The sequence below is a fragment of the Lepisma saccharinum genome, chromosome 1 (assembly GCF_977018435.1).
Source record: "Lepisma saccharinum chromosome 1, izLepSacc3.1, whole genome shotgun sequence".
NCBI lineage: Eukaryota > Metazoa > Arthropoda > Insecta > Zygentoma > Lepismatidae > Lepisma > Lepisma saccharinum.
In genome coordinates this window covers 208,823,867-208,844,211 of record NC_139229.1, presented here as the reverse complement: position 1 = coordinate 208,844,211, position 20,345 = coordinate 208,823,867, and the positions used below count along the sequence as shown (strand labels likewise).

At 36.7% G+C, this 20,345-nt stretch overlaps 1 protein-coding gene across 1 annotated transcript in view; it reads right to left on the bottom strand.

Annotated features, from left to right (window-relative positions):
- The window catches only part of LOC145978696 (uncharacterized), a 68,507-nt gene that overhangs the window by 8,122 nt on the left and 40,040 nt on the right, over positions 1 to 20,345 (bottom strand). The window contains exons 12-14 of the mRNA XM_083111495.1: positions 19,698 to 19,915; positions 17,481 to 17,654; positions 4,206 to 4,400 (exon numbers count right to left, since the gene is read on the bottom strand). Of these exons, the coding sequence (XP_082967621.1) occupies positions 4,206 to 4,400; positions 17,481 to 17,654; positions 19,698 to 19,915 (587 nt within the window). The remainder of the gene's footprint in view (positions 1 to 4,205; positions 4,401 to 17,480; positions 17,655 to 19,697; positions 19,916 to 20,345) is intronic.

Sequence of the window (20,345 nt, the reverse complement as noted above, 5' to 3'; positions counted from 1 at the left end):
GCACACCCACCCCACTCCCGTCAACATCTTCGTTCGCGTCCTTTGGGGAATCCCTTGTGCCGACATTGCACAACATTGCCGCGTGATTTTTTGACAAGAGCATACCCAATTTCTTAGTGGACCGCCCAACACCGACGACTTCTTTCCACCCGTTTTGCCATTATTCACTTCGGAAAATCATTTTCCCACGTTTTCAAACGTCAATAACTCGGCAACAAAGCCGTTTCCGGAATTTCGTTACATGAAATTCCCACCTTACTTTCACTCGTACAATCACCTCCCAAGCGTTGTAAACGAACTTACGAAACACCCTGTATATCCCGTTTGTTTAGATTCTTCTTGATATCGAAAAATAGTGCAATGTCATTGTAAACGTATGTTAACTTTTGCGAAACCAGTAATACGTCAGGATGATGAAAGAAAAGCTTCGTAAGCACTGCTAAATTAAATAAGGTGAAGTGAGCCAGAAGAGTAATAAAATTCCAGCAGCATATTTGCAGTCTAAAGCTCTTCTTGCTTATGCATGCGATTTTTGTTGGATGTTGCAGTCCATGCAATTTCTGTCGCATGTAGTAGTGAGATACTTTGTCGGGTGGCGATATTCGACAAAAATAGTATGTATCAATAGAACATATTTTTTTCCATGTTCCTTCAGTTTGCCCAACAAAATGCCTTACTATCGGATTTTTACGTTTTTTTCCATTGTAATTCGGGGGTCGTGCCCCCAAGCCCCCTTCCTCGGTCCGGCGTTCTGAATTGTGCACGGTTGCATGCTCCGATGTTTTAGCTGCAAAACAAAACTTATCCGAAGTAGATTGCTCCCATAGTGCCAGAGTTATAACAATTTTCCTCCAAAGAGTGTTCGAATTTAAAATTCCCGCCGATAAGCCCGGGCGAGAGAAATTTCTCTCTCTCTCTCTCTCTCCTCCTCCTGCCATCACTGGTTTCTGGCGCCGTGGTTGTGTTGCCATAGAAAAGTTAGTTCTATGGTGTTGCGCATAAAAGGGCCCTAAAAGTTGAGGCCGAAACTTGCGAACGAGATTTCCTGTTCCCGTGCAGAGTTCCGTAACGATATCTTTAAATAAAAAAAATAAAATAAAAAAAATCAATGAAGACGAAATTCCCTGACATTTCCCTGACTTTTTTTGACACCTCAAATTCCCTGACTTTTCCCGGTTTTCCAGGTTTTCCAGGTCTGTCGCCACCCTGCAATTCTTCACAAGCAAATGATTTAGAGATTTTCATGTTAATATTTCCATATTTTTGTGCACATTTCACATTATTTGATGGAAAATGAGCTATACTCTGTCCCAGCTATCTCTGGAGCAAACAAATCTCTGCGCAAGTAGTGACGTGAGACGGCTCCACCAATGAACATGTGAGAGGGAACGACATTGCATGGGGGGGGGGGGGGGAAGCGACTGCAGTTACCAGCCTTCGCAGCAGCATGTACTGCTTTGCTATGCCCACTCGATCCCCCCCTCCTCCTCTACAACTATGCGCAGCCTTGCTCCGGAAATAGCCAGGACAAAGTATATGCATGCCAAATATAACAAAGTGTAACTCATTCTGCAGATGCTATTTTCTTCGATATAATTACAAGATCTGGAAACGAACTGTTTGCAGATGCACCTACAATCTGTTTTTATTAATGTCTTATTATACACATGTATGATTTAACATGTTAATAGAAAAACTGAAAAATTTGTTCTAGATAAAAACTACGATAATTCACACCTAATGCATCATTTTTGAAGAACTAGAAGTGTCCACAACCATGGTGAAAACTTGCACAAATGTTTAAAAATGCATGTAAGTGAAACAAATATTCCCTCAGTTTTACAAGATTTTTTCAAGTCTGCAACTACCTAGAATGTACAAAAAAGTTGCTTAGCTTCTTAATACTTCATACAGTATGTAACATTGTTATTCGTACACATAGAATTTCCGAGGAAAAAATGTCATATCTACTAGTAAATATAATCATATTCATATGTACCTGGAAATTAATGTTAATGAAGGTTTCACCAACAAATGTCAATAAAAATGTATGTTCAAAGTGTATAAACAGAGCATATAATTTGTGTGAAAAGAGAAAAACACGCTGTTTCATGCAACATTGTTATTCGTACAGGCAAGAGTTTCAATCTTCCTCGCATTCAGTGCCACCGCTATTCGGGCGATTTCGTGCAGTTTGCAACTTCGTAACAAGTTTGAATATGCAGGCGCGCTCCCTGTCAAGCGGAATGCTGGCATAGGTATTGTTGTAGGCTTATCGTATATCTATCAGCGTGTTCGAAATGTGCAAGGTGAAGGAACTTAGTTCCGATTTGAAGGATGTTATTATAAATTTGGCCCTTGGAGGTTATTCGTTAAGAAAAATTGGACAAACAGTCAATAAATCACACTCCACAGTTCGATACATATTAAACAAATTTAGAGAGGAAGGTTCAACACAGAATGTGCCGAGAAAACCAAGACACAGACGGCTGAATAAACATGATGAACTAAGTGTTCCTCAGTTACGACCGTTAGTAGAAAATGTTGCTGGCAAGATGATGTCCGATCAAACTGTCCGACATGCCTTGTGGAAGCATGAATATCATGGCAGAATACCACGAAAGAGGCCATATGTAAATAAGGTGAATCGCAGGAATAGACTTTCATTCGCGAAAGAGCACATCCACAAGGACAAGGAATTTTGGGAAAGTGTCATATGGTCAGACGAGTCCAAGATTAATATATACGGGTCAGATGGGATAAATAGGGTCTGGAGAAAATCATATAAAGACAATGATCACATTAACACAGTTCCAACAGTTAAACACGGTGGTAAGTCATTAATGATTTTGGGCTGTATGTCGTCAAAAGGTGTTCGTACCATACAGTTATTGATTGTATCATGGATGCATATGTCTATTTGGACATTTTGAAGAACAATGTAAAGCAGAGTGCCCAAAAAATGGACATGCCACCTATCTACAGATTCCAACAAGGCAATGACAGTAAGCATAAGGTGCGAGTTAACATGAATTGGCTAATATGGAATGTGCCCAAACTTCTACAAACACCAGCTCAAAGTCCAGACCATTGAGCCTTTATGGGCAATTTTGAAGAGACGAGTCCATAAAGCAGGCGTCAAGTCCAAACAAGAGTTGAAAACTGTTGTGAAAGCCGAGTGGAATAAAATAAGCTCTGAAACATGTCGGAAACTGGTTAATTCTATGAAGAACAGGTATCAAGCAGTAATTAAAGCCAAAGGATACGCATCAAAGTATTAGAACTGTCAGTCAATTTGCTCTGAATATACGTTTTCTTTTATATTATTAAGTGTACGAATAGAAAAGTTGTTCAAAAAATGGCATGTTTCTCTTTCAGTTTCATTTAATTTATTATTGTCATTGGTTATACAGAGTTCGGGTAAGATTTTATGTTCCTAATGATATTAGTTATTGAATTGTAAACAAACAATTTTAAAAGAGTGTATTTCCATTCAGATATTAAAGCATTTTCTTTAAAAATCTGTGTGTATGAATAACAATGTTACATACTGTATATTATAAAATACTGCTCTCAAGTAATTAACAAACTCAACATGAAAAAACAAAACTATTTGAAGCCTAGACAGGAAAATGAGAGTTCCATCTAAAATAAACTGTAGATTCATGGTCCAAAAGCAAGTCAGCACTGAAATGTTATAATGTTATTTAAGGTTGGCAACATTTGCAAGTAGTATCTGAAGGAAATCATGGAGAATCATAAAACCCTGTAAACAAGTGTACTTTCTCAAACATAGAGGAAGTGTTCTCCAAGTTTACTTTATGCAATAAGTGTAATGTGTAGAGTATTTTTGTAAGGCTTCGTAGGCAAAGAAGATCATTGATTATTGACAAGTTCATATGGTTACTTTCTAAACTGGACATGTTTCAAATATGTTAAGAATCACTGCAAATTAATTTTCTTCATCTCTATTTTGGTTAGTTTACACTGATTTTCTACATCGTAGGTTATCACCACAATGATGATGAACTGATGAAACAGAGGATAAAACAAACAAATATATCCATGACTAACCCAGGGTTCGCGCCTGGAACCTCTGGCTTTGTAGCAAGTTGTGATGATCTTTCCACCCTAGAGGCTAGCAAAATTACATTTTATCTTAACACCATGAACAGTGAAAATATGTAGTATGGTTTCCTGGTTACCTTAATTTTTTCCTCTTCTGGGTACTGCCAGTATGACAATTTATGTCCAGACAGCACAAACCATCTCCGCTTCCAGTCACCAAATCCAGCAACATCTTCAAACAAAGTAAGGAAACCTCTTGCATCTAAGTGAACATCAATGTGAGGCTTTAACTTCATGTACAAATAGCCTTGAAGAGGAGATGAATACATAACCTGAAAAAAATTAAGGAGATATAAAACTTCAGTCAAGCTGTGAAAGCCTTTGTGATTTCACACTACTAATAATTTTATAAATGCAATCTTCAAGTTACATGCTAAAGGATTGTGTATTTCATGGCAATTTGAAATATGTAAAGAAACAAAACCAACGTATAGAACCATAATGTAAGGACACATTTTTCTATTACAATAAATCTAGAATCTGATAGTAAACTGCTTGAAATGAAAACCATTAGAATGTAAAAATCAACGAAATCTCATCAGGGCATTGAATTTGCAACTCTTTTAGGGAGTTTTCAGACCAAAAAGACAAGTGATGAATGGCATGAACCATTCCAGTGTTTTTTTTTTTGTTTTTTTTTTTTAAATTCAATGCAGACATGCAACCAACAGACCAAGGAGATATGATGGACACTGTTCAGAAAATGGACCAGTCCGAGTGACTTGTAAAGCGATGTGAGTTTTGTCCTGTCATTCCAGTAAAAAAGGTTGCATTTATTTCTAAGGATTCATATCCAAGTGGCAAGCATTGCTTGTGGCTGTCACTTGCCACCATGATCTGAAAACTGCCTTAAATGCTAAGAGAAAAGATCTTAATTGATGTATGCTGTGACACAAACAACTATAAAGAACATGTTATTATAATTAACTATATATTTATAAATAACACATTGATTGTTACATAGCAGGTAACATTTCACATTGTTTGCATCGCACCAAATAGAGTAGGAGGAAAAACATTTGTACAAGGTGTATCAGGAAAGTAAAGATACAACGGATATATATCTTAGGGAAAATATGTAGGGCTTAAGTTGACAATGTTGACAGTAACATTGATCCTTACTCTTTACAGTAGCATTCATTCGCAGTGCTGCACAGAGCATAGACCAATAACCAAGGGAGATTCGTCATCTCGGTTAAATTCTGTGGCTTCGTCCACTAGCGACATCTGTTTATTTTTTTTAAGGGAGTATCAATGATTTATGCATATATATGGATCTGTTGGGAATTGAAAGAATTTTTGCTGCTCAGCTAGTTTACAATCTCTTACATGGCAACGAGTTATTTCCACAAATCGTACAGTTGACAAACACGAAACAAATAATTGGGACATGGACAAATACAAGCGAATAGAATCACGTTAGAACAAACACGACAACAAAAACAAATACACGAATAGGTAATAATATGAAGATTTCTCAGCACATGAATTAGAACTTTCGCTTCGTTCTAAGCACGATGTTCAATCATCACCAGCAGGCAGCAAACTACAAAAGATCGTGACAAAAGCAGCGTAGACAAAGCAAAAGGTCTCCCTTATTGCACAACGTGCTACTAATCTTCCGTTCTGACGTCACCACGGAAAGCTTTCATTGTAACGCTAAGTGATTAATTTGTTAGGTTTAGTTCATTTAGTATAAATAATACATTTGCAGGGTATTTATGCTAAGAGAACCAAATCCATATGACCTAAACTAACAATGTAGTCACGCCACCTCTGATGTCAGAACACGAAGTTGGTAGTACGTTGTGCGATAAAAAGAGGCTCTAGAACAAAACGCAAGCAGGCCTTCACTGCCATCTAGCATGCCAGTAGAGAAGCAACCTGACCAATAACTCCTTGTACCAATGGTTAGATGTCGCTAACGTTGCAAAGCCACAAGTACGGGCATATGAGTTTCACCCCGCTGGCACAGAGTCTTTTGTGATTCTCACGTGCTGGAAATGGCTGCGGCAATAAGCAAATGTAAAGTGCAGGCTGTGATACGGCTTCTCCAGGAAAAAAGCGAATGACCAGCAACGTTCGACAAATTGCAGCAGTTTATGGGCACATTATGAACCATCGAAATGTGACTAAGTGGTGTCGTGCCTTTGTTGATGATGAATATCTGCTGGATATCACAGCCCACACTCCACATCTGGCGGGATTCATTATCACCACAGCCATTTCCAGCATGTGTGACTCACAAAAGACTCTGCGCAGCACTACGAATGAACGCTACTGAAAGAGTAAGGATCAAGGTTACTGTCAGTGTTGTCAACTTAAGCCCTACATATTTTCCCTAAGATCCATTGTATCTTTACTTTCCTGACATGCCTCGTATATTGCATGGTTTGTTATATCAGTTCCATGACAAAGTACACCTATAGCAGTAGCAGGATGTCCACAATTTCATTAAAAACAAATTCCCTGACTTTTCCAGGTCTTCCAGACCAAGAACAAAAATTTTCCAGATTAAGTAATTAGGCAATTCATGTATTTACACATTTGTATAATAATAAGAAGGGCACTATGTTTTAGTGAAACATCAGTTGGATTTTATTTACTGATACCGACTGATATTTTTCCGGAATTTTTATTATTTGCAGGATCTGCAAAAATGCTTTCCAACACTTTCTCTGAGTATAATTATCCAGGAAGTTATGCAAAATTAATTGATTTTGTACAGTCATGTTCAAAAAATCAGTCGCATAGATTTTTTCTAAGTCCAACGTCTTACGAAATTATGTTGGTAGCTCTGAAACAAGGAAGTGTTGTGAAATATACGATCCTCCAATCAGAGTGAAGTTCGATTCGGAGGAGCAGGAGGCGTGACTCACGGTTTTGTCCACAGGAAGTTCAACCAATGCAGCATTTCCAAGTATGAGATAACGTCCCCATTGGTTAAATATTGTTTCAATAATGCGAATCGGCAGAAAGATTTTGTCTTTTTGTTTACTTTGTCGTTTTAATGCCTTTAATCGTTTCAAATTAGTATTAAATTGTCCCAATTATAGTTCATGAGCTTAATATAATGTATTCATGTATGTGTTTGACAATCATAATCACGCATTAGAACAATTTTCACATTGTTTTCACTACGTGAGATGACATTTCATTTACGTTTACGATAAAATAGTGGTTTGGGTGTAATAACAGTTTTCATTAATTAATTTAGAGATGCATTTTTATTTGTTGAGTTATTGATTAGGTTAATTCGTTATTTCTCGCAAAAAGAGGGAACCACAGCTGAAAGAAAATACACAACTTGTATTATTGAGGTCAAGAGTTCGTTTTAACATCACTTTTTGCACACATAATCTAATCACGACTCGGGATACATTTAAATTGGAATCTGAAACATTATGCGACCTGACTGGAACTCGGAAAAGGACACACCGATTACAAGACGTCGATACATTACCACTTGGTCTGGCGAACGCCAATAATAATGAGGGGTTGTGGGAGTGGGAGAGGGGTGACGGAAAGTAGAAAATAAATAGTATTTTTGGGGGTATTTAATGTTCTATTTATACACATACAAACCTAAGAAAATATTTATTTTGATACATGTGTTTGGGGGTGGGGAAGGGGGAAAAGAGAGGGACAGAAAGATAGATATTGGGAGAGATGGGACGAAGAGGTGATTGTGGAAAATGGTTTATTTGACGTTCAGGAATAAAAACAATCAAATCAATGATGATTATCTTATAAATACCATATTTAAGGTAAATTTGTTTTAAAAATGGGAGCGGGGAGCTGTTTGTTTTACGTTCAGTGCAGGATAACAAGTGGAGACACATAGTGGTTCGTATCTCACTTTAAACTGTAGGTCCAGGCCCCATTAGCCTATCAGTGTATAACGTGGATTTAGAATTCAGTAGGAAATAACGTCGATCTAGTATTTTGGATTTTAGATGCGTTGAGACCACTAAAATTTCCAATTCTTATAAGAAGAAACCTGTCCTCATATTACCATTTTGAAAGAGATAGAGTTAATTGTATAATCTTTCGTTGTTAGTTTCAAAGAAGACTAATTCAAATAGTAACAACGGGAACGAATAAAGCTTACGAAAAGTTTTTGCCACCGTGCGGATTTGAACCTACGACCATTAGAGTGACAACCCAGTGCGATAACCACTACCCCACGAGTTCGTTCCTTCTTACGGCATGATTATGAGTTAAGACCAATGCGTTCAATATGCATTAAAAATATAATCCCCATCTGCCTCTTTATAAACAACACACCCAAACGCTCCTTTGTAGCAAATGAAATAAAGGTGGTATGAATGTCACAAAACATTTAAGCAAAATCTACTATATTTACGACGCAATCGTTTTACATGGAGAGGCTACAGCTTCGAGAATTGATGTTGTGACGTGGCTTCTTGTAGTGGTAGGGTAGATATTCGTATGTCAAGGTTCCAGCGTGCACTAGCCAGTAATTTCCGAGGAAAAAACTTCAATTTATTTTATGATGGCAAAGTGGTTCGGTGATAGGCTATCAGTATTACACGCCGAAGATTATAAGTTTGTCTGTTCGATTACCCCTTTTATTATTATATATAGCAACTAAGTATTGTATTTAATTAATAATTGAAAGAAATAAAAATGTTATATATATTTTTTAAAAAATAACACTCCTTTGTAATGATTTTTCAATGTTATTTTTTAAAATAATTTTTCAGAATATGTTTTTGAATTTCTCATCATTTTACTAGGATTTGCATAAAAATGATCCATGTGTCATATTCGACGAAATGTCATGTACAGCGAAAGTTATACATTTTTATTTTAGGGAAAATTATCAAGAAACAAAACAAATAAATACTATTGACATCCTTTTGTGAATAGTATTTATTTTACATTATTTTTTGTTCACCATGTATAGTTGTATTCTTATAAAAAGCATGAAAAACAATATATTCTCTACATTTCGCAAAGCAAATAGTATACGAATTTTCGTAATAAGTAAAATGCAATAAATAATTTTTCGGTTTAATATGAAATAAAAATTGCAGAGTTAACCGAACGGTGAATCGAACACAGAATTTTACAACCCATAAAATGCGTTGTAGCCTTTGCAATGAAGTGATGTAGATTCAAGTAATAAAATTTCATGCAAAATCGTACGTTATAAGATTGTTCAAATATATTAAATCAATGTGTCCATAAGTTATTATACTGTCAGCCATTTGGCACATCTCGTTACAAAATCTCAGCACATCATCATTCACTAGTTAATCGAATTGAATATTGATTCACTTCACAGTTCAAATTGCAACAATAGTTTCGACTCATATCACGTGAGATGTAAACTCAATTCAATTCTCTCATTGTATGTAACTTGTATGTTGAGCTCATGTAGAAATATCAATTATGAGCTCTAAGCTAAATTTGATGCTACAATCGCTTGATCAACTCTTGCGTCTCGCTGCCAGACATTCTACGTTCCTGTTTGCTCCAGGTCGCTTCTGCATTTCATTATCATTGTTTTTACCTCTGTTTCATTCTCATTGTAGTTATAAACCTACGTAATTTCTACTGTTTACAGTAGACAGAATCTACTGTTATAAATTGTAGTACTCTACTGTGTCTCTCGGAAATCTACTCAAAATCAAACATTTCCTACTGAACATTTTCAGTAGGCCTAATGTGTAATTACAGTTGAGGAACTGCAATTGAAATATTCTCTTCAGTATTACATGTAATATTGCATGTAGTGTGTTTGAATTTCAATTTGAATTCAAAATCTTGGGTGCAACAGCACTTAGGCTATTTTGCACCTGTCACTTTATACGGGGTCCAGCCCCTTACCAGAACTAAAATAACATAACTGTAACGTCGTGTTGTAACTAAAATATTAAAATATTCTGAATTCGGTTAAAAGCTGAGGCTGTAAAGAGGCACTCAGCACCCACAAGGACCAAACACAGGACAACACAGATAATTATACTGGCCATGGTGCCAGTCGCCAGAACCTCGTTCGTCTGCAAACTGAAGTCCAGGGTGTACTACGTGGAAGCAACAACTGGGTGTACATACTTCGTGGAAGGTCATCCCTTACCAGGGACTGCGAACCGAATTTGAATTCGAACTGAAACATGCTCCAGTTCGACTTATAGTTCGCACTCGAACCTGAACTGAAATGTTTCGCTACATTCTGGTGCACCATTACCCTCCGTGTACTTTCAGTTTCAGTTCAGTTCCGGAATGAAACCTCATTGTGAACACTTTCGGTTCGCACCCGAACCTGAACTGAAATGTTTCGCTACATTCTGGTGCACCATAACCCTCCGTGTACTTTCAGTTTCAGTTCAGTTCCGGAATGAAACTTCATCGTGAACACTATTGGTTCGCACCCGAACCTGAACTGAAATGTTTCGCTATATTCCGGTGCACCATAACCCTCCGTGTACTTTCAGTTTCAGTTCAGTTCCGGAATGAAACCTCATTGTGAACACTTTCGTTTCGCAACCGAACCTGAACTGAAATGTTTCGCTACATTCTGGTGCACCATAACCCTCCGTGTACTTTCAGTTTCAGTTCAGTTCCGGAATGAAACTTCATTGTGAACACTTTTGGTTCGCACCCGAACCTGAACTGAAATGTTTCGCTACATTCTGGTGCATTATAACCCTCCGTGTACTTTCAGTTTAAGTTTTGTTTCGGAATAAAACTTCGTAGTGAACAATTTGGTATTTTGGGGGCTGCCAGATCCGAATATTTGGAAATAGAAAAGATCCAAAATGCCATTAAGGCAGTGTTTCTCATTTTTTTTTGCCTGAGAGTCCCCCTTGTCATAATTGAATATTTCTGTGTACACCCTGAATTCTCAATATTTTATATACCTAAAAATTGTATGAAATAAGTGTGAAAAATGACACCAAACACGAACTCATTGCTTCCAATACGCTACATAATAATATGGATACGTAGTTATTACTTCTGAGTGGCAATATGTTTGTAATTCGTATATCTTGGTCGTGTTTGATGTTATTTTTCATATTTTATAGCCCAGATTTCAATTATAACAAAATAAATGTAATATTGTTACAACATAAAAAAATAACATTGTTGATTCAAATAGTCAGTATCTGACTCACTAGTCACTACGTCCGTCCGGTCCAGTTTCTATTGCGTCACCACCTGTAGGAAGGGAACAGGAAGTATGTATTTTCCAACAGTGCCTTACATCGCATTGCATTCCCGTTCCCAACCAATCACGTGGCCTCCTACCCGACTGCCATGCCATCAAACTGTTTAAACCCAGGTACTATAAATAACCTTGTTCATACAAGAGATTAATCAAATCCACATTGGAATCGTGTTTTTCACCACAGCTGCAGCGCAATTCAAGAAACAATTCTCATATCGGCATTGTCCAAGAGTGGTGGTCATTGGTTCTGCGGTCACGAAAGACGTTTGATCGACACACTGTCGCCTTAAACCACAATACATTTTCTTTCAATGGGTAACTGGGGAAGGCAAGTGCAAGGCGCATTTTTCCCACTTTTCATTGTGGTTACTCTTGGGAGGGAGCATTTTTCCCACTTTTATTGCGAGAGCGCACTTTTCCGGGTGCATTTTTCCCGACACCGGTGGTTTTGCCTGCACCAGCTACCCAGGTAAGCGTGGAGCGGTTGTTCTCAAGTGTGAAGTTTGTAATGTCAGATTTGAGGTACAACCTTTCCTCTCCAACACTTGATGATCTCATGGTTTTGCGGACGAATGCTTTATTCCAAAAGCGTTCTGATCAGCACTTGCCAGCCTTAAACTAAGATGAAAATTCTTTCAGTTCCTCTATTAGCTCCAGTAGAGTTTACGAGTTCGTCGAGGAGGAAGGTGAATAGTCATTGTCCTTCATGCTCACATGTTTCCTGTCGTTTTTCATAATTCTCGTTTGGAAAGACATTTAAAAGATTAACATTGTAAGATTTATGTATGACCTAATTTCCTTTTTTATTCAAAATTTAAATAATAGCTGTTAAAGTGCAAATGTTACATACGAGGAGGAGAAACTCGTACTACAAAATTATGACGTATCATTTACAATCAACCAAAGTTTGTGAAGCATATTTTTAAGTGCTTTTTCTTTAATCCATGGTTATTTGTAGGTGTGAAAATATCCATCGAGGATAGATGCTTATTGCGTTTTTCATAAATTAACAGTTCATACACTATTTTATTTTAATTTTCTATTTTCAGGAATTCAGAAACAAAATTATGTAATTACATACAAAAGAATAAATGCCATTTTCCATGAATTGGAAAATTTGCTGCCATAGGAAAATCTAATGTGTATTAATCTTATTGATGTAGTTTTGCGCGAAAATGGACACACTTATGAAGCTAGCCACAGCTCACATAGAATTGTATCTGTTTTATTAACTACAATTTGGTTGCTGTACTGTGATGACATACGCTACTTTCATAAATGTATTTGTTTAACTACAATTTGGTTACTGTACTGTGATGTCATATGCTACTTTCAGAAATGTGTTTGATTAACTACAGTTTGGTTACTGTAATGAAGATACGTAACTTTTTTCACAGTTAATTTTCATCCCATTGTTTGATGCCATTTTGAACTGAATCAACTGAGGTAAAAGTGACGCGGCGGATTCATATAAACTTTTCGTTTTCATTTCACAGATAATTACAAAAAAAAAATACAATTGTCAGTACAATGTGAGATACAGTTCTTAAATGAAGAAAATGTAAAGTTATTCAGTATTTTTCTCTATCTCAAACATCGCAAAACGCACCCAGATCCTTAACATTTGGGTCTGGAAACGGTTTAAGTTCGAGAACTGAAACTTAACTGAAAACTTTCATTCCAGGTCAAACTGAAGGGAAAGTTCACACCATCCAATTACAGTTCGGGTAGATATACTCCGGTGTCGTTCGAATTTTAGTTCGAGAACTAAAAATGAACAGAAGGGTTTCATTCCGGGCCGAACTAGAAGTACAACCTCAGATCATTCTAGTTACGGTTCGGACATATATACTCCGGTTTCATTCCAGTTTCAGTTCAAGAACTGAAAGTGAACCGAAAGGTTTTATTCCGGGCCGAACTGAAACTATAACCTCAGATCATTCCAATTACGGTTCGGATAGATATATTCTGGTTCCATTCCAGTTTCAGTTCAAGAACTGAAAGTGAACCGAAAGGTTTCATTCTGGGCCGAACTGAAACTAAAACCCCAGATCATTTCAGTTACGGTTCGGATAGATATATTCTGGTTTCATTCCAGTTTCAGTTCAAGAACTGAAAGTGAACCGAAAGGTTTTATTCCGGGCCGAACTGAAACTATAACCTCAGATCATTCCAGTTACGGTTCGGACATATATATTCCGGTTCCATTCCAGTTTTAGTTCGAGAACTGAAACTGAACCGAATGGTTTCATTCCGTGCCGAACTGGACGTAAAACATCAGATCATTCCAGTTCTGGTTCGGACATATATACTCCGGTTTCATTCCAGTTTCAGTTCAAGAACTGAAAGTGAACCGCAATGTTTCATTCCGAGCCGAACTGTAACTGAAACTGAAAGTAGGTTTCAAAAGCAGTCCCTGTCCCTTACACCCTTGTAGTGTGTTTAGCTCAGCATGTTAGCTGTAAATATAACTTTTTATTCCTCCTCACTAACAATTTGTTTTTATATCTATTTAAAATTTAAACCAACCTCACTTCCATGTAGTACACCCTGAACTCCATTTTGCAGACTAACGAGGCTCTGGTGACTGGACCTACTGTTAGTATAATCTTTGTAGGACTGTGTGTGTGTTGTCCTTGTTTGTGCTGACTGTCTGTCGCTTTACAGGATCAGCTTTTAACTCAGGTAAGGATATTTTAGTTTTCAGACACGCTTTTATTTTTGTCATGATAAGGGGCTGGACCCCGTATAGCGTGACGGGTGTAAAATACCCTAAGTTTTCAGGCACACAAATTGTAATTCAAATTTAAAACATCTTAACATAGATGTTTCAAAACACCTATTGATCTACTGAAAACAGTAGACAAAAGTTTCATTGGAGTAAGTAGAAAAGAGTCATGAAATAATACCCAAAGACGTCAACCATTATGAATTAATGTTACATACTTTTTTTTTATTTCACTTTCCAAAACCTAGGAGCTCAAAATAATACATGGCATGCGATTTACTAGACAGCCTGCTTTTCTGTGATTGATTCGTCGTGCCCCGTCGGGGATTACTACCGTTCAAGGTAAAAGGGGAAGGGGAAGAAATCCACCACAGTACCATGACGTATGAAGTAACATGTTCACAGGCATCCAATGCAACTGATAAGGGTTCACCTGACCTTGGAAGTGTAGGAAACACGTTTCACGCTGGTTTCCAGAATGCTGTGGCTAATCTGGAACTAACGGTGGAATAAGAAATAGTTTCTAACATTTAACAATGACATTTCGCATTTACAAAATATGAGATATGTAGACTTTGATTTATTTATTATAGTAGACGGTAGAGAATTACTTACAACGAAAGTCAAGGTCTAAATTGCAGACATCAAAATCTACTCCAGGTTGTAAAATACATTTGTGATAATAATAGCAGATAGGTTAATAAGGTTTACAAGATTGCTAACGACTCTTAAGACAAACGTTCAACGAAGGTTATTGAGTGAGAAAATGGGAAATTGTTAAAAATAGCGGCCTAGTTGAGTGAAGATCGAAGGTTCGAATCTCTTATAGAACCGGCTATTTTTTTACACTAATTTTTGGTACGTAATATATTTAATGTATTGTCGACATTTATAAGAAACAAAATATGAAAACTCTCCTCCTCTGTAACGGTGCGGTCTAAGACTATGTGATTTGGATTCCGACTGCAGCGGGACGGCATGGATTCGAGTCGTCCTGGGTTCTCGGCCTGTTATTTGTATAGGACCGGTGGCAACCTACCATCGTGAGGAAATTGGGGAGCTACGAGTGACTGGTGTAACCTGGTTTCAGATATCTTCTATAACGGCTGAAGGTTCGACGTGCTGACCAACGTCACCTCGTTGCCAGTTGAAGATAACTCTAGGTAGGATTGTGGAAGGGAGACTGACAGTCAGGAGATAGCCCATGGCCCTTCGAGGTTTTAAAATATGAAAACTATTCCTTCCGTGAATCTAATTTCTCGTCATTGTCACGTGAGATTTCTTTTCAACATGACTCCTGCAATACTAATTAGTTCCTAAGTAGGATAATGAGATGGACAAAGAGATATTAAATTATGAGTTCACTGTTTAAAAAATTTGCATTAACACATTTTTATATTTACATACCTCTTTACAAATTCCTGAGCACGTCACTACAAATGAACCAATCTAGTGCACACTAGAGCCTTGAATTATCGATATGGGGTATCCTACAATTACACTCAAACCACAACCTCAATTCTCGAAGATGTAGCCTCTCCATGTAAAACGATTGCGTCGTAAATATAGTAGATTTTGCTTAATTGTTTTGTGACATTCATACCACCTTTATTTCATTTGCTACAAAGGAGCGTTTGGGTGTGTTGTTTATAAAGAGGCGGGTGGGGATTATATTTCTAATGCATATTGAACGCATTGGTCTTAACTCATAATCATGCCGTAAGAAGAAACGAACTCGTGGGGTAGTGGCTATCGCACTGGGTTGTCACTCTTATGGTCGTAGGTTCAAATCCGCACGGTGGCAAAAACTTTTCGTACGCTTTATTCGTTCCCGTTGTTACTATTTGAATTAGTTTTCTTTGAAACTAACAACGAAAGATTATACAATTAACTCTATCTCTTTCAAAATGGTAATATGAGGACAGGTTTCTTCTTATAAGAATTGGAAATTTTAGTGGTCTCAACGCATCTAAAATCCAAAATACTAGATCGACGTTATTTCCTACTGAATTCTAAATCCACGTTATACACAGATAGGCTAATGGGGCCTGGACCTACAGTTTAAAGTGAGATACGAACCACTATGTGTCTCCACTTGTTATCCTGCACTGAACGTAAAACAAACAGCTCCCCGCCCCCATTTTTAAAACAAATTTACCTTAAATATGGTATTTATAAGATAATCATCATTGATTTGATTGTTTTTATTACTGAACGTCAAATAAAACATTTTCCACAATCATCTCTTCGTCCCATCTCTCCCAATATCTTTCTGCCCCTCTCTTTTCCCCCTTCCCCACCCCCCACACACATGTATCAAAATAAATATTTTCTTAGCTTTGTATGTGTATAAATAGAACATTAAATACCCCCAAAAATACTATTTATTTTCTACTTTCCGTCACCCCTCCCCCACTCCCACAACCCCTCATTATTATTGGCGTTCGCCAGACCAAGTGGTAATGTATCGACGTCTTGTAATCGGTGTGTCCTTTTCCGAGTTCCAGTCAGGTCGCATAATGTTTCAGATTCCAATTTAAATGTATCCCGAGTCGTGATTAGATTATGTGTGCAAAAAGTGATGTTAAAACGAACTCTTGACCTCAATAATACAAGTTGTGTATTTTCTTTCAGCTGTGGTTCCCTCTTTTCGCGAGAAATAACGAATTAACCTAATCAATAACTCAACAAATAAAAATGCATCTCTAAATTAATTAATGAAAACTGTTATTACACCCAAACCACTATTTTATCGTAAATGTAAATTTAATGTCATCTCACGTAGTGAAAACAATGTGAAAATTGTTCTAATGAGTGACTATGATTGTCAAAAACATACATGAATACATTATATTAAGCTCATGAACTATAATTGGGACAATTTAATACTAATTTGAAACGATTAAAGGCATTAAAATGACAAAGTAAACTTTTGTGCAATCTTTCTGCCGATTCGCATTATTGAAACAATATTTAACCAATGGGGACGTTATCTCATACTTGGAAATGCTGCATTGCTTGAACTTCCTGTGGACAAGACCGTGAGTCACGCCTCCTGCTCCTCCGAATCGAACTTCACTCTGATTGGAGGATCGTATATTTCACAACACTTCCTTGTTTCAGAGCTACCAACATAATTTCGTAAGACATTGGACTTAGAAAAAATCCATGCGACAGATTTTTTGAACATGACTGTACCAATTTTCTGTGAAAAAAAATATTTTGTGATTACACAACAGGTATCATTTACATTCTGATGTAATTTTTGAACATTTTAAAGCAAAACTCTAATAAATTGATACTTATAACTGGAGTGGAATACCCACCTACTAATTCTAATCAATATTTTTTAAATTATTTCAATTTTCAGCATCGGTATATATAATATCCTAACAAATGTTAGTAAACAAAAATCAACAAACTCACTCTCTCCAGTGTCCACTGTTTGAATTGTAATTGTGATAGTGACAGGATGATGGCACCACCTAACATAAATCCTGGAGAGCGAACTGCTGAAGGGCCAGCTGGACTTTCAATGACGGGGGTTCCATAATCATGCTTCAACAGTCTTTTTGGTGTAAGATGTCTCTTGACAGTATCCTAGAACACAAAAATATTAAAAGAAAATGCACACAAAACCACAGTGAATATTTGAAGTATGTGCAATACATCGATTCATGTCTTAAGAGGCCACTAGACTACAAATTGTATTAAAATTTAACATTCAGAAATTATTATTAACTTGCAATAAAAACTGATGTTCATAATCTATGCAGCTATTTATATTTTTAATGTATATTGTAGGGATGGGACCGATTAATCGGTACTCTATCGGTATGGGCCGATATAGGCATATCGGTGTATCGGTAAAGTTACCGATTATTTTACCAATCTGATATATCGATAAATATCTGATAATTTAGTGCAAAATTCTGCCATTATGTTGTAATTCTTATGGATAATCTCCATGCCCTACTTTCTAAAAAGTAAATGTCTAAATATGCAACTTCTCTTTCACTGCAGTCACCTTGAAACACACAGTTATTAAGGAGGTCAATGAACCTTTCAGGTTCTTCAAGGATCATTTCTAATTTTATATTGGATCGGTAGAATATCGGTTATGGGTATCGGTAAATTTTATATCAGTACTTTATTGGTATCAGCCAAACTTTCATATCGACCCATCCCTAGTATATTGTATCTATTCATTGTAATTATTGAAGACATCTAAAGATATACCATGTATATGCAATGTATGCAATAAAATATCTCAATTTTAGATTATTTTTTAGCAATTCAAATTCCTTCAAAACAACTTTATACACTGCATATGCATTTTTCAGATTTGTTTATTCCAGTCTAACTTGCTTATAAATTACATATAAACCTCTGTAACCATGTTGCTAATTTGAATTAGGTGATTCTATTAATGTATAAACTTGACAAATGACAAAGTCTGAAGAAAGTCATCAATACCAGTACTCTAGGTATGAATCTGTTAATACACTAACAAACTTGACTAATAAATTCGGAACATTGCTTACATGATAAGTTATACAGTTGAAACTAAAATTGTTAGGAATCTGAGCATATGTATATTCTTCTTCTACTTTAGACTAATCATAGACAATGAGAATCAATGATAATAAGATGAAATTGATGAAGAGACACTGATAAAGGTACATCCAACCCAAGGCAGGGCTAGAAACTGAAACCTTCAGTGGTGAGATTGCAAGTTGACCATTAAACATGTTTGGCCATCGAGGCATCATAACGTAACTATCCGTAGGATCTCTTAAATATAACGTTCAACAAACTCTACAACCCCATACATTTACCCATTCAGGAAATTGCTAGAACCCTCTATGGAATGTCTTGTCAGACATTGTCAGGCTTCCTTGATCACCAGCATTGTAAACAGGCGTAGAGCAATCACAATCAAGGAAGAGGTCTGATTCGGCCTTATTGAGTAAATTGAATTGGAATAAATGTCTGAGAAGAGAGAGGTCAGGGATCAGTTCTAAGTCAGTCAATCGAGGAGTACAAGAATAACAGAGAGAGGGGGAGGACATTTTTTGGCGAGAGCGTGACCTGCGAGTTGCAAGTCAAGACTCTTTGTAGTCACGGGCATAACCTCTCCTCTCAGATCTTCAGCAGCTATAAAGAGACAGGTATTGCCTTCCAACATGCTGATCCAATCTGCAGGGGTTTACACTCAAGAGTTGTGTATTGCCATTCAGTAAAGTGCTTAATTTTATCTCTTGTACCTTACCACCAAGCTCACCATGAGCAGAGAGTGCTCTACCATCAAGGATGAATGATCAGAGAGCTACATCAACCCGGTAAGATTCCTGAGGGAATGACATGATAATATATTTAATGTATGTGAAAGGGTCAGGGAAGAGCTGGAAACATTAGACTCCATTTTGTACCATATTTCCAGTTTCTAGAATGGAAGTTATCAACTTGTATATATTGTCTCATGAATTTAACCTATTTTTTGTCCATTTCTGATATTTACTAGCCCTTCCAGCTCATTTCATTTTACCATACAGAGGTATTATTGCAAATTTTATCAGGGGCATGTAATTAAAAACTCACAATCATGGAAAATGTAAAACCCACAATTCCACTATACTATACCTTTTTCGATTTTGTATCAAATGCACCTCCAGTTTTCCTCGTCTGAAAACTGTACACATCCAGCTTGATCTTGAAATCACTGCAAAGATTTTTTAGTTGTATTTGACCAGGAAATGTGATCATTCCCTGATGTATCTTGTAAGCCGTGCACATCGTTGGTGTTGCAATTACTTGTTCTTGGTATGTGACAACAAATATGAAGTGGTGAACAAATTCATCTGGAAAGAATATAGCTCTTCTATCACAAGGTCTCTACTTAAAAAAAATTACTAATATGAAAGTAAAATGCAAATTCATTTTGGGGGTGCATCATCCTATTGGATACAAAAAAAGTTTATTTTTATCTTGAGATAATGGTATGTCTAAATGTGATTCATATTATTACAATTATGTATTATTAATTTATAAGTTTGTATTTACATTTGAGCATCATGAAACACTTGGACTCCACAACCTATGTTAAACAAAGTTGCAATGTGGCATTTGACACTTTCCAAAAGTTGCATAGGTTTAATGCATTAAACAAGTTACGGCAATTGGTCATTCCTTAAGTCCTCTCGTGAAGATTGTGAAGTTCGTTACGGCATTCCTAAATCAATTTTCAGTCAGCGCATAAATTTATTTCTGACATAAGGCATATAGAGTTTA